Raw genomic sequence first — 15,737 nt, 5'->3', positions numbered from 1 at the left:
CCCCCACCCCCACCCCCGGGTCCCTGGCCCCCTTGCCTTGCAGAGCCCCTGCGCACAGCTGCCGGCTGGGACTCCGGCTTGCTAGGGAAGAGGGGCGCCGGGCTAGGCTTAGCCTGGGGCTGAAGGTAGAGGGAGTGAGGGGGGCGGGGAGGTGACTGGCTGGAGTAGGGTTTCTCCATATGCATTACATATGTGTCTGCGTCTGTGTGTCTATCAGTGTGTGCGCGTGTATATGTGCACGCGTGCGCCCTCGTGCCTTCCCTTGGCGGGCGGCAGTGGTGCCCAGGTTCTGTCTGTGACCCTAGATGAGGGTGTGCTCACCGCTGTGGTGTGTATGGGCGCATCTGAATGCCTCTGTGTGGTCCCATTTGTGCGTCTGTGTGGAGTTCGATTCTCCTGTTTCTGAGCGGACCTCTGGGGGTCTGTCTCAAGGGTATGTTCAGTGTAAGTGGGCTTGTGTGCCAAAACCTGTGGAGCTGGCTTCTTTCTATGGGGAAAATAAAAGTGGGACTTAACAGTCTCTTTCTGTTGGTGACCACTCTGGGAAAAAATATATTCATTTTTGAAAAACTAAGTTTTCCAGCCTGGGATGTGCAGATAAATTATGTCGAAGTAACCTGAGGTTCCATGTTTGTTTTCTCAGACCAGAAGTTTGGTTTGCAAAGAGAAAATTCCATTTGAGGAACAATCTAGCTTTTTATTCATCCACGGGCATCTGGGATTTCAGTAAGTCCACCAGTACCCTAAGTTAAGACAGGAGAGTGAGGTAGGAGTAGGTTAAATCCTGTGACACCAAATACTGCTTCATGAAAATTTGTGAGCCACAAAAATAATGTTAAACCTTGTACTTATTTAGAGAAATAGTCCATGCAGTGCAGTTCCTGTGCAAAAAAAAAAAAAAAAGAAAGAAAACAAGAAAGAAAAAGAAAGAAAGAAAGAAAGAAAGAAAGAAAGAAAGAAAGAAAGAAAGAAAGAAAGAAAAACAACAAAAACAACAACAAAACAAAACAGCCTGTAGGTATTTGGTGTACTTGAAATTGATTTGTTTTCAAGATCTGAATCTAGGGTCTGACAGTATTTTCTCTATAGGATAGAAGATTTTATTCCATATCCTGTCCCAGTCTGGAAGGTCAGGATCATTTCTTTGGAACCTTCCCCAGCAGCTGCACACCCTAGCACAGAGCTGTTTATGCAGTATGGAAGGACGAGTGGTAGATAGGAGCCAGTGCCCTGTGATGATGAAATATGAGAGAATTCTCTTCACTCCTAAGATTGGCACTGTGGTATTTATTGCTGTTGTGTTTTGAGGTCTTTCCAGAACGCTTCTGTTACTCGTTACCTACATTTTTTAGATGGCATAGCTTCAGTGTAGGAAATGGTCTCCTGGATTAACCTTGCTCTCTGTAGTGACCAAAAATGACACTCATGATTTTTTTCATCAGATAATGAATTTGCATCTACCTGTCCATACAGTCTCATCAGTCTCCATTGCCTAGATTAGGATTGCAGGACAGATGTTGCCAAGGGGAACATGCCAGAAGATTGTTTCCCCTTAGGCACAATTTTGACAATCCAGAGATCCCTTTTGTTCTGAAGATGGGGGCTGGGGGTGGTTGAAGGCCTCTTGGTTTGCTTTACATGGCTCCAGTAGGCTCTGGCTGGCTTTGCCATCTGTACACTGAAGAACATAATTGTATGCCAGATTCTGAAGCTGAAAGAGCAGCCCAAGCACTTGAGACCTTGTTATCGTGATAAATGGGTTTCTGGGAAAACTGACGTCACTCTCCATGCCTCCCTCCCCCCAAGCCAGTGAAGCTCTTATTTATGTGTCATTTGTCTCTCTGTTCTCTTTTGTGTCTGCAAGAAGTTGTAATTTACTAGAGGAAGATGGAATTGACTCCAGAGACCTTGCTGCTTATTTCTTCCAAGGAACATATATCTAGGGTTTGGAAAGAAATTTGTGAATAAGCCTAAGTGTAGCTAGTTTAGGATTTTTTTTTTTTTGTATCAGGGATTGAATTTAGAACCTTGTGCTTGTGAGGCAGGTGGCGGCACCACTGAGCTAAATCCCCGGCCCTAAGAATTCTTTAGTATCCGTGTGTGTGTGTGTGTGTGTGTGTGTGTGTGTGTGTGTGTGTGTTTGTGTGTGTGGTGGTTGAGAGTAACTGTGGTTAAATATCCTTCATGGTTAAACATGCCCAAGAATTGTTGGGTAGGGCCTATATTTGGGGATGAATGCAACTTGGAAGTTCAAATTTTTTTTCTGGTACCAGGGATTGAACTTGGGTTCTTGCACTTGTGAGGCAGGCGGTGGAACCACTGAGTTAAATCCCCGGCCCGGAAGTTCAATTCTTGTGTGCATAATTCACTTCCATCCCATTTGAGTGAACACCACAAAGGATTCTGTATGACAGCCCTATTTTATTACAGTGTCCATGGGTATTTGTTTGACAGATGTGTCCAGCACTATGGTTAGCCCTTGTCGACTCATCTCTGAGACAAAATACCCAACACCCAAAGTTAAAGGAGGAGAGATTTATTTTAGCTCACGGTTTGTAGATGTTTCAGTTTGCAACCAGCTGGCTCCAAGACAGGGTGGCTTGGCCCAGGGGGCATCAGAGGAGAAGCAGTTCATGGCAAGCAGAAGGCAGGAAGGAAGTAAAGTAGTGAGCAGCAAGTGACAATAGCAGCTCCCTTTCTGTCCCTTATATTTTATCCAGGCTACCCACCCTTAGGGCAAGTAGCACTCACACCCATGACAGGGCACCCTCAGTCCTAGCATTACACCATGAATCAATCACAGCATCCTTAATCCCAGCATCACACACACTAGATCCAGCCACCACTGAAAAGCCCCACCTATGACTGCATGAGACTTTGGGGAACATCTAGATACAAGCCATAACATCAACTATACAAAAAAATGATGGACTTAGTTCATAGCTTTTAAGCTTCCAGTCTAGTTGGAGAAACATACTATAGGCACTGTAAGGTAGAGAACTACTGAAGAGCATGAGGGTGCCCTGCCACCTGCTTACTGCCTCTAAGGTGGGTTGGACTGCTATTAATATATAGTCTGAGAGGTTACATGACTCATTCCAGGTAACCTTACAAGGCACACGACAGGCTCTAAAAGCCATATCTGCTAATTTTTTTTGGTGCGGTGGGGTGGGGGGTACAACTCAGGTCCTTGCAGTTGCGAGGCAGGCAGCAGCAGAACCACTGAGCAAAATCCCGTGCTATCTCTTACACTGAGCTGCTTCTTTCACTATTGTGTTTTGGAGTCCATACTGCAAGTGCTGGTCCCCAGAAAGGACAGTCTGTTTGATCCTAGCTTGATCCAGTCCCACAAAGTGTTGGTTTCTCCACTGGTCATCCAGGTAAGAATCATTCTCCCTAATGGAAAAACTTGCAGGGGCTAACTTTGCCCTACAAAGTTAGCTGGGTTTGACCTGAGGCAGCTATCTCAGAGCAATTGCAAGCCCTTGAGAAGATTGTTGCTGCACTCTCTTCCTAGCAAGTGGTAGTTGTCCTTTGTTTCCCTTTGAAATGCCCTGCCTGGGCTGACCCTACTCAGTAAAGGTGACCTTGTACTCCAGGCAAGGAAAACAAAACCCCAGTATTACCTATAGCTCTTCTGGGGATATAACACTGAAGAAAGTTTACAGGGCTCCAGATATTAAAAATTATTGATTGAGTCAAGGGCATCTGAACAATCTTTCAATTTTTCTGTGCTTGAAGTTTTTCAAAATAAAAAGTTGGAGGAGCTTTACAGTGCCCCTCAAATTCACATGGCCCCTTCTGTGAAGGAGTGTGGAATCCAAGGCTGGAAGTAGACACAAATCCTCATGTGTGTGGCACACACAGCTCCTGCCTGCAGTGAAAATTCATGACAAGGGGACCTAATCCAGCCGTGGATGGAGGTGGTAGGTGACAGAAAAGGCTTCCTGAGGACTTCACATAGGAAATGGGTAGGTGTGACGATGGATGAGATCTCGCTTCTGCCACCGGGTTGGGGATGTTTCATTTGTTAATTACCCTACTATTATTTTCCTTCATTCCTTCAACATTTATTTGTTGGGGGCAGACTCTGGCGGGCCCTGTACCAGGTTCTGGAGATATAATGGTGGCTACGGCATGCAAGGCTCTGTCCTCTTGGAACTTCCAGATGAGAGTCAGGAATAAGCCCTCTTTCCTCTTCACATTCTAAATCCTGGAAATGTGTTAGTGGTGTGCTTATTACAAAGCTGTATCCTAGCAGAGTGATTTGTCTGTGTAGTAAAATGAGATTTCAATCTGCAGTCATATGTATAGCATTTATTTTGTGGAGTCTCTGCTTTAAATTTTCTATTAACTGCTGGCTTTGTTACCCAGCATGTCTCATCCCTTTGTATGCTATAAGGAAACAAAACCATTGTAGTTTCCTGCTCAAGACTAATGAGGAAGATGAATCCTCTGGAAAAGGTATTTCAAAGCAAAATAGGACTGATTTCTGAACTTGCTTGGGTTTCTAGATTATCAGAGCCATGGTTTAATGTCAGCATGAACAGCTGAGAAGTGCTTTTAGCTGCATGTATTTTACAGTCTCTTTCAAGATAGATGGAAAGAGAGAAAGAAAAGAAAGGCAAGGGACCATGGATATATGTAACATATTTCTTTTCACTATCTTAAAATACTATATGATTTGATTTTTCTCAATAGCTTCTCGGACAAATTTTTTTTTTTTTTTTTGAGACAGGTTTCACAAAGTTGCCCAGGCTGGGTTTGTATTTGCCATTCTTCTGCCTCAGCCTTCTGAGTGCTGGGATTCAGGTGTGTACACCCATGCTTGGGCATGGACATGTGTTGTTCTCTTCATTTTATACGTGCAGGAGACCAAATGGATTAACCTAGAGTGTTATTGCTGGTCAATGGATGAAACAATGGAACACCTACCAGATGACACAGATTTCCTTTTTTAAAATGTTGGCCTTTTCAAGATGTTTCTAAGAAATTAAAAATCTCCTCTTTTCTTTCTCATCCCTTCATCCTCCAGCATCTTCACCAGGGTCAGAGAAGAGTATCCTTGGTTAGTTTTGAGACTCTCTGATGTTAAGAAGATTCTCAGTTTAAATCCAAGATAGCACAGTCACGGGTTGTGTGGGTTTTCTTTTTTCTCTCTTCATGCTGCTTTAAATAAAAATCTTGGAGCCACCAGCCATGTAATGATGGATTATTTTAAGTAACAACCGGGGGGGGGCAGAATAAATTGGAAACACAGACCCTTCCTCCTCAGTTTGGCAGGAGGAGGCTTCTGCTGCCGGGATTTGAAATCATCAGTTTCTCGGCTGCCTGCACAGAGGAAGGAGGCCACATGCTCAGGAGGGTGAGAAACAGTGTTATCCTCTTCTCCAGTGTCTTCTCATTAGTGGCAGCCATCTGCTGAATTATGCAGGACACTCTCAGCTGGCCCTGGAGTTGGGTCATCCCTTTGACCAGAAAATGATTTGCAGGCCTTCTCAGGGGCAGGCCTCAAGGTTCGGATTTCCCCTGCCAGGGCCCTCTCTGACCCCTAGTGTAGGCCCTCGGGTAAGAAGAGCAGAACTCCGCTTTCACAGCCCTTATGAGGTGTGAGGTGGTGTTTCGTTTCCTTCCACAGGAGAGGCCCCCCAGCTCTGAGCACTGGTGCTGAGGCAGGAACTGGGTTTTTTCACATCGCTATTAAATGAGAACAGATGGAGGCAGAGGCAAATTCAGGCTCCCCAGAGGACAGTTGGGCATTCGACCAGAGGCCTATGGGTAAACCCCTTTCTTTCTTTTCTTTCTTTCTTTCTTTCTTTCTTTCTTTCTTTCTTTCTTTCTTTCTTTCTTTCTTTCTTTCAACAGATTGGAGGTAACAATAGCTAGCATACCTAGAAAACTCAGAAATAGCCTGACTTGAAGGGAATCTGTCTGGCTTTTGTGGGAAAATTGACTGATGCTGAGCAGGGTTCACCCCTCCCCTGAGGTAGAGGTATTTTACCTAGACAATGGCTTGTTGAGTTACTAGGCTTGTTAGCCCTGGGGCTCTGGGGTAGAGTTGGGCAACTGGCCAGGCTGAAGCAGAGGTAGGAGTCAGAATGCTGAGTGGGAAAAGAGAGAGAACTGGGGGAGAGTGTGGAGAGCAGGAGCCAGGCCCTTTGTGGCATCAATTGCCTCAATTCCCTTCTGTTGACCAAAGCCACCTTGGTGATTGATCCCTTAGGCTTCTGGGTCATGTTCTTTGACCTTTCTCACTCTCAACAAGCATCCAGCCAGAGTAGTGCATCATAGAATTTTACCAGCAGGAAAAAATACATCTGCCACTTAAGTCGGCTTTTCCATTTGAGAGTGACAGTCTACTTGACAGGGGAATGAATCCTAGCACCACTCTGTCACTCAGGGCTAGTCACTTCCTCTTCCTCTCTCCAAGTCTCCATTTCCCCTTTGTAAAAAGAGTGGGTTGGATTAGGTGATCTTTTAGAGCGGTTCCATTTCAGCGCTGTATGGTTCTTGTGTTTCCTTGTTCTCCAATCTAATTTCTCTTAGGTCTTTGCCTGTTTCTGCTTCCCAGTAAGATAGCAGCATTGAACTCCACCCCTTCCCTGCTTTGACTCCTTCCTTGAGCTGGGTGGGGAGAGAGTTGTGGAGAAGGCAAGCCTATGCTTTTAGCTCAGCAGGGTCTCCATAAGTGGAATCGAAACAACCCTTCAGATATTGTCTGTCTGGTCTAGGTATATATAGCTGTCATCTTCCTATAAAGGTATATGTCAGATGAATGTTTGTCTGTTGAATCCCACTTTAAATGCACTAGGAGAGCTGGCTATTTAGTGGAATCCTGCTGTGGATCCTTTTATAGAATGAAAAGCCACTCTGGAATTTATCTTGTGCATTTAAATCAGTTTCATCTATTGACTTTGCCAAAAATGGGCCTTCCCCCTGTTTGGTAAGGATGGTATCCCTTGTGCCTCCCCAGGGTCCTCTAAGCTGCTTCTCCACCGAGGGGCATTTCTGAGGCCCCTTAGAGACTGCCAGCTTTTGCAGGCCTTATTGCTTGGACATTCCCCTCTCCCAGTACAGAGCATTATAACTACTCTGTTTCCTCTTAGCTTGGCTTACTTCAGCACAAGTGAAATCTTGATGCTTGATGGTTTAGGTGCATTGGAGATTTTTACTTAAAAAAAAATGTTTGGGAACATATTGGTGCTTTTGTGGTTCTTATGACCACACTGGGTGCAGCAGATGGGACTATCAGCTACCTGGTCATTTTATCAGGAATTTTTACTACACATTTCAGGATATATGATTTAATTTCTGGTTTACATGGATCTTTATAAGTTGTCTTATATAATAATAAGTTATATATGTAATGATAGGTTATAATAAGGAGAATAATAGAGTTTATTATATCATTGGTAAGATGTTTTATATACAGTAAAGCTGCCTGGGAGCTAAAAGCTCTTCTTAACCACATTTTCTGGTTATGTATGTGTAAAGCACTTTTTGGTTGTAGCTGAAGATTTTCCTAAAATATCTGAGTCACTTTCCTGCCAAGGAAAATATCTTCATAGAAGCTTTTTAAAAAATACCATTTAAACCAGGCACAGTGGCACATGCCTGTAGTCCTACCTGCTCCAAAGGCTGAGGGATGAGAATTGCAGGTTTGAGGGCAGCCTGGGCAACACAGGCAATATAGCAAGACCTTGTGTCTAAAATACAACAGGTTGTTTTTTTTCCAGATCATAAGCTAAAAACATGCCTATTGTAGAAAATTTGGAAAACAGAAAAACATCATTTATAAAGTTTTCTACCTCAAAGTAACCACTGTCCTCAGACATTCCTCCATCACTGGGATGATCCTGCAGGTTTTTGTTTTGCTTTGCTTTGCCTAACAGTATTTGGTGAGCATTTCATGTCATTAAATATTTTCAGAAAACATTTTGATCAGCTACTGAGTGTTGCATCATACATCAGTGAACCGAGGAATTGATTTTGAATGTCTTGGAGATTTGTATGATCTCTCAGAGGGCAGTATTCAGGGCTGGGGTGGCCATGGAGAAAGGGAAGGTGTGAAGATCGAGCTTACTACCGCATGACTGATGAGCCTGCTGAAGAGAATCCCACTTCAATGCCTCTGTCCTTAGCTAGCATTTGGATGAAGAAGGCCAGAGGAGAAAGTTGAGGTAAAGCCAAGCCTTGGGTAATGGGTTGCAAACGTTTTTGCAAGGATGACAGCTACTACTGTAGCCACCCTGGCTTGAAACAGAGTCAGGAAATTCTCTATTAACACAGATAGACCCTCAGTTCCCAGACACCGCCGGGCCTGCTTGCTTACTCTATTACAGATGTTGGCTCTGAGAGGGGCAGGGGCAGCAGGGGACAGCAGTTCCCTACTTGGGTGCTTCTGAGGCTCTTTATTTTCAGAATAACAACAGTGGGAGAAACATGCACAGCTGGAGCCACCGTGACTTGTTCTTCTTAATATGAACCTTACAACTATTCAATTAAAAAACGAAATTGGTGTGTCCTCAGGGGAGGAGGCGGAAGAGAACAACGAGAGCAGTGTTTCTGCCTGTGATATGAAATGTGGTATAACGTATTTCAAAACCGCAGGTGACTGCAGATGAGGAGAAAACAGGAAATGTAATTGGGGAGGCAAGAGGGGGCTCTCCTAACTCTCAGGAGCACTCTTTCATTTTGACTTCCTTTTAGCTCTTAGACTCTCTGCATTCTAATTACCCTTGCTACAAAACCTGGGGAACGAGAACTCTTCTTTCTTATATTAAAATGTTTTAAAGTTATGCAGGTAATGGGTGGATACATTCATGTTATAAAAGAATCAAACACTACAAAAGCACACTGACTACCCCCACTGACTGGGCTCCTACTTCCATTACCCTTCCCTGAGGTAGCCACAACCTGAGGGGTGGCTTTTCAGTCTTCTGTCTGTGTATGCTCATATATTTGGGTCCAAAAATACTTAGGCATTTGCGCATATATAGGCTCATACTGTGCTTACTGTTCTGTGCCTTCTGCTTTCTACCTTATAATATGCCTTGGAGATATTCACATTAATACATACAGTCCTCTTTTTATTTCTTTTCTTTTTCTTTTTTTGGTACTGGGGATCAAACTCAGGTCCTTGTGTTTGTGAGGCAGGCACTGGAATCACTGAGCTAAATCCCCGGCCCATACAGTCCTCTTAATGGCTGCAGAATGTTCCAGAATATGCATGTACCATTATTTAGTTATATATATATATTTTTTGTTGTTATCAGACTTTTAGGATTTTTCTACTTTTTCAGTATGTAAAAAATACTGTAATGATATCTTTGTACAGCATATGTGAGCTTTGCAGAATAGATCCCAGGAACAGATTGCAAGGTAGTGGGAGATGCATAATTTCTAATTTTGGCTCTGGCTTTTCTGGAATCACAGGTCAAGCCTTAAACATAGCATTACCTGCCACTCAAGGTGACAACTTGAGGTTTTAATGTCATGATGTCCTGGGCCAGATTGCCAGTTCTATTTCCTCTTGTGTACATTGTAGTCAAGGGAGCATTTAATTAACTGCAATCAGAGTAATCAGGACCTCAATCAGGGCACTGTAGGGGAAAGAAATAAGTTATCAGAGGTTTAGTGAGAAAAGAGGAAAGAAACTTCCAGGGGCTGCCCAGGGGTCACTATATTCAGTGCAATGTCTTGTCCTTTTTACCTATACATATTTAAGTCTGAATAATGAAGACTGATACTCATAACGATGACCTTGACAGCTTATAAGCTTAATCAAAGCAAGAGCACATAGTGCTTATTAGACAGGATATCTGAAAGCAGGAACTATATAAGTACGTTTTTGGTTTGGTTTTACTTGATTTTTTTGGAGACGGGGTCTTGCTGTGTAATCCAGGCTGGCCTAAAACTCGCTGTGTAGCCCACGCTGGCCCCAACTCATGATCTTCCTATCTTAGCCTCTTGAGTGCTGGAGTGCAGGTGTGTGCCACCATGCCCAGCTACAAATACATTTTTGGAGCTTTCTTAACTAGAGTGAGACAGAATGTTTGCGGCTGAATTCTTGAACAGTAAGAAAGACCCATTAACCAGGCCTCATGTTTCCTAACCCCCAGGCTTTTAAGTCATTTTAGGTGTATTGCACAATGGGTAAAAGAAGAAATAAGGATTCTGATATCCACCTTGACCTTGATCAAATCCAAATCAATGGCTGTTTCCTCTTGGCGTTCCCCTTGGCTTCTGGGGATACAAAACCACTGTATAGGTCATCTCTTACTTTTCTGATCATTTTCTTTTAGGAGAATCCTCTTTATACATTCCCATTCCTTACTTGTGGATGTGTTCTATATTTAGTCTTTAGCTCTTTTCTCTCTGTACTATCTCTAACACCCAGTTTCATACCTCTAGCTCTTAAATTTATATCAGTTCTGAATTCACTCTAAGCCTACATTGCCATATTGCTAACTACTTTTTGGAGTTCTTATCTTGGCTATTTCACCATAAAATCAAAACAATCTTATTTTCCTTAAATGATAAAATGTTTTTACAAATCCAAGAGAAAGATAAACACCTTTTTTTTAAATGACAAAGACATGACCAGATAATTCACATGTACGTACATAATACACATATATGGCTGAACAATGAAAAAATGTTCATTCTCACTGATAAAATGCAAATTAAACAACCACATACCATTTTCAGCGATTCGCTTTATAGTGGCTAAAAAGCCAGTGTTTATGAGAATATAGGCATTCTCACAATATTAGTGGTAGAAACATGAATTTGCACTATTGTCTGTTGAATGATGTGTCAGTGTATACCAAAGTCTTTTATCTACCCTCTGATCCAGTAGGCTTCAGTTCTCAGAAATAATCAGAGATACATGCAAAGAAATGTGTAAGAGATATATGTCAGAAAAAGAATTTTGTTTGTTATATTGATAACTTGGAGACACACTGAATGTCCAGCAATAGAAGATGGGTTAGGAAAGTAGGGCAAATTTCTGTGCTGGAATACTACATGGCCATTAAAAATGATGTTTTATGAGCTCAGCCTAGGCAATTTAGGAACTTAGTGAGACTGTATCTCAAAGATACAAATTTTAAAAAGGATTGGGGGTGTAGTTCCATGCAAAGGCCCCGGGTTCGATACTGAGTGTCAGAAAAGAAAAGGTACAGACAGGCGGGAATTACATATAAATATTATGTGATTATCTCTGGAGAATGATATTATGAGTGATTTTTATTTTCTTCTTTATCATTTCTGTATGTTCTAAAATTTCTACAATGAACATTAATTACTTTTATAAAACATAAAACCTGATAAGCATAATGTTTTTAGTGACAGCTTATTAGTTTTGTTTTTTTTTTGTACCGGGGATTGAACTTGGGTCCTTGAGCTTGTGAGTCAGGTGGCAGAACCACTGAGCTAAATCCCTGGCTCCAATGACAGCTTATTTGAAAGCAGATTCCTTGACATCCCTACTAATGAAGCTTTCTTTCTTGGCCTCTTTCTATACATGGTTCCATCAATCCAGGCCCTGGCTTAGACCATGCAGTCTGATTGCTCTCTCACTTCCTCTGGCTAGTCACTAAGTCTCATCCCTCATTTAGGACATCTCTCAATTTTGTTCCTTTTTTTTTTCTTTTTCAGTGCTGAGGATCGAGCCCAGGGCCTCATGCATGCTAAGCACATGTAGTACCAGTGAGCTACACCCATAACCCCAGTCCCTTGCTTTTGAGTCCCAAATCAGGTCAATTTGCTTTAGCTAGAATATATCATCACAGTGTGGGTGTCCTTCTGCCAGTTCAGCAGTATTGAACCCGTCTCCTAATGTCTTCATGCTCCTAGTCTCTTGTTTCTCCAATCAGTCAAGCACTGTGCAGCCGGAGTGAGCTTTCAAAAGCACTATTTGTGCCCTATGTGCTAGTGCACACTGGTAATCTCAGTGCTCTGGAGGCTGGGCTAGGAGGATCGAAAGTTCAAGGCCTTCTGGGCTACTTAGTGAAACCTTGTCTCAAAACAACAACAACAACAGTAAAGTCCAGTGTTTGTACCATAGCCCTCCCTGCTCAAAACACTCAAATCCCCCAAGCTCCATTTCTTAGGTCAATGGTGGCAAACATATGATACATGTGCCACAGGGGGCATGCAGAGCGTTCTCTGTCAGCATGAGCCAAGTCTCCCCAGCAGCTGAGCATCAGACAACAGTTCGTTTTTTTTTCTAGATTAAAACCTCAGTATTCCATTTAATAGCAGTGTTGGCACTTTGCAATTAATAAGTGGGTTTGGGGCTGCAGTTTGGATACTCGGTTCACCACCGCTGGCCTAGGGAATAGGGCCCATACTCCTTTTGCTTTTCAGGGCTGATTACAGCACTGTGCTGGGTGAAAGATAATGTGGGCACATGGGAGGTGTTTGGTAAGGTGAAAGTGAAGTAAATCTTTAAGAACAAGGTGGGGGGCTCTCCTCAATGCCCTTCATCATCTTAGTTTGAGAATTCCTTTTCTCTCCTTTTGGCATTAGGCCAGAACCTTTGGAGCACTTGAAGTTTCATGGTGCTGAATTTGGAGACAGGAAGAGGCAGCCAGAGGTGATAAAATATGTTTCAGGAAATCCCAGCTCGGAGTCTGTCCCAGTTTCCAAGGCCTGCTATGTAGGAGGCTCCATGGGGAAAGCATATTGCCTCCAAGTCCCTTCTCCCCACAGGGCCTAGCAGAAGAACCAAAAGTGGGAAACTTACTGTTTGCTTTAATGAAAAAAAGAAGAAGAGGAGGAGGAGCAGGAGGAGCAGGAGGAGGAGGAGGAACAGAAGGAGGAGGAGGAGGAGAGGGAGGAGGAGGAGGAGGAGGAGAAGAAGAAGAAGAAGAAGAAGAGGAAGAGGAAGAGGAAGAGGAAGAGGAAGAGGAAGAAGAGGAAGAAGAAGAAGAGAAAAAAGGGAAGAGGACATGGAAGATGTGAATATAGAACAAAGCCCTGAGTGAAGTGGGTCTCTCATGAAACTCAGCTGTCTTCAGAACACGCCCACCTGACTGAACCATAGCATATGGTTGTCTGTCAGGATGCTCCCCTGGGAGTGTGTGGGGTGGGATGTGTGAGGTAATGAACTTGCCAGATGGCAGTCGCCAGCACCAGGTCTTGGGGGATCTGCTGACACCAATGGGAATGTGATCTTGAGCTGGGTGAAGGGGCTGTGTGGGAGCAGCTTCTAACGATGTTGGTGGTTGAGAGGCTTCTCCAGCATTGCGGCTCGTTCCTTCTGGTATGAAAGCGTGCCCACTGATCCAGCCAATGTCAGAGCTGCCCACTGGAGCAGCTTGGGATGCTGGTGCATGCCTCCTGGAGCTAACCGTGCCCTCCCTTTTGAATTGCTCTTCGCACCTTTCTTCTTGTGGAAAGCATGGTGCAGCCCCACCCAACAGAAATTCTGACTCTTTCCAGTCTTACCATTCTTATTGAGCTCAGTCATTTCCAGCTCCCCTTCTCTTTCTTCTCTCTTCCCCTCCCTTCTGCCTTGACCGTTGGTGATTGGCACATTTCTGGAGTGCATGTCCGCCCTTTTTGTCCTCCCCCATGGCTATTTGGAAGCCTGCCCTAGTTTGAGGCTCTCCCTGTTTTGTAAAACCATTGACTCTGAAAAGCTTTGGGTCTGGTAGGTGAAGCAAAGTCCCTGTACTTCCCAGGGCTAGGAGTGGCTTGGCTGACCCCTGTGGAGTCCAGGGAACCAGGGGAAGCTGGGAGCAGCTCTTTAGTCACAGGGAATCACAAGTATGCTGTGGCATGACGAGTCTCAGGATAGTATCACAGCTACTGTTGATTGAATGCTTGCTGCATGCTAGGAACTGGTAAGTGTATTAGGCACGTTATCCTATATGATCTGTGCACTAGCTACTAGTTCCTGTTTTTAGGGTGGGGAAACTTTGAAAAGTTAAGTAACTTGTAAGAGGTCACACAGCCACAAGTTGCACAGCTGGGCCTCGAACTAAGACATGTTGGATTTCAAAGCCCGTCCTCTTCACCTTTATGCTAATGGTCTTTATAAAGCCCCCAAATGTCCTAGAGAGAGGGTTAATTGCTTTTTAGGAATATTTCCTCAACACCTAAGCATGGATGAAGCTCATTACATAACATAGCACATTTGAGTCTTCCGGTCACATGGGAGGTCACGTAATCTTATATGACAGACATGGAAGGAAATGGAGTCTCAGAGAAGTTACCTAGCTCATAAGTGATCGAGTTGAAACTTAACCCAAGTCTGGGAATGTGGGGTATAAGCCATCTCCTCCCTTGACCCTAGCCTCCCATCCATGGTACACCTCCTCTGTAGTTTGCTGTCTGTAACTGCAGGGACATTCTCATTGAATTTAGATCAAGATGCTTGTGCCCAAGAACCCATGACTTCCAAGCTGACTGGACATTCTGCTTTGAAGCAGGGAATAATTGAGGGAAGAGATGACACACTGGGCCTGGGTGACGGAAGGGGTTGGATGGAGAATCGAGACCCAGATTGCTTTTAAGCACATTTTCATTTTCTCCCTCCCTCCATCTTAGGGTGAAGGTTGCCGAACTGTCCCCCTGGCTGGACATGTAGGGTTTGACAGCTTGCCTGACCAGCTGGTGAATAAGTCAGTCAGCCAGGGCTTCTGTTTCAACATCCTGTGTGTGGGTGAGTATTTCCATAGCAGGAAATTGTATTATGGAATATGGATCCTTGATGGCTGGATGTGATTTTGCAGGTAATTAAATAGTGTGTCGTTCTGATCAAGTTTCAAGAGTGCCCTCCTTTTGCAGTACAGTGGGGATTGAACCCAGGGCTTTCACATTGAGCCAGCACCCCAGTCACTTTTTAATTTTTCTTCTAAGATGGGGTCTCACTAAGGACATAAGTTTCCCAAGTTGCACTTGAACTTGTGATCCTTCTGCCTCAACCTCCCAGAATACTGAGATGACAGCATGCACCACCATACCTGGCTCTCCTCCCCCTTCTTCTTTTATCCTTCTGTGTATTTGTAATTTTTCCCTGGTCAGACTAGACTATGGGGCCATACACTGGGGGAAATGGAGCCGTGTGAGACCCTGTGGAAATCTTGTGGGGGGATTGACTGGCTCAGTCACTGCTGTCAGGTTCATTTTGACTGCAGAAGACAAGAGCCAGGACAGAAAAGGGAGAGAGATTATGGCTGAGGAAAGAAAGTTGCCTGTCCACCAGGGACAGGGGCTAGGTCTGTTGGTTCCCTCCAGACCTTCACTACACTTGGTTATCATTTGAGCTCAAGTATGGGAATCACATAGCTGTGTCTTTTATTCCTCTTTACCTACATCTCTGCCTAGACCTTTAATCTCCACTGTGGGAGCCACATCTTTGTACCCTCTGTTTGCTCATAATGGCACAAAAAGAGTTCAAGAATATTAATGGAATGAATGACAGAGTTAACCTCCACCCAGGAGCCACTCATTGTACTTTTCCAACGGTTTCTTACAGGAGCCTTTTGGTCCTTACTTTGCGAAGTGAGCACAGCAAGTAGTGTCCATGTCCTCACAGAATACATGGGAACCCAGAGGCTTAGAAAGACAAGGGATTTACCCAAAGCAATGCAGGAAAAGTAGCAGAGCCATAACGAGAGCTCTGACTGCAGAGGGAGGGACAAGGGTTCAGGTGAGTAGGGTCCTCGTTATGGCTCTGTATCTCTTGAGAACAGGAAAGCTTTTGGAAACTTTTGAACACCAGC

General features: G+C 43.9%; 1 protein-coding gene across 6 annotated transcripts in view; it reads left to right on the top strand.

Moving 5' to 3' along the window:
• Positions 1 to 15,737, top strand: part of Septin6 (septin 6) — a 69,352-nt gene that overhangs the window by 826 nt on the left and 52,789 nt on the right. For all 6 annotated transcript variants that reach the window (XM_010612996.3, XM_010612994.3, XM_010612993.3 and 3 more), the window contains one exon: positions 14,560 to 14,674. In XM_010612996.3, the coding sequence (XP_010611298.1) occupies positions 14,560 to 14,674 (115 nt within the window). The remainder of the gene's footprint in view (positions 1 to 14,559; positions 14,675 to 15,737) is intronic.

This window comes from Fukomys damarensis, unplaced genomic scaffold, assembly GCF_012274545.1.
Source record: "Fukomys damarensis isolate Sample0158 unplaced genomic scaffold, DMR_v1.0_HiC HiC_scaffold_39, whole genome shotgun sequence".
In the NCBI taxonomy this organism is placed as follows: Eukaryota; Metazoa; Chordata; class Mammalia; order Rodentia; family Bathyergidae; genus Fukomys; species Fukomys damarensis.
This window is presented reverse-complemented; position numbering and strand designations above follow the sequence as displayed.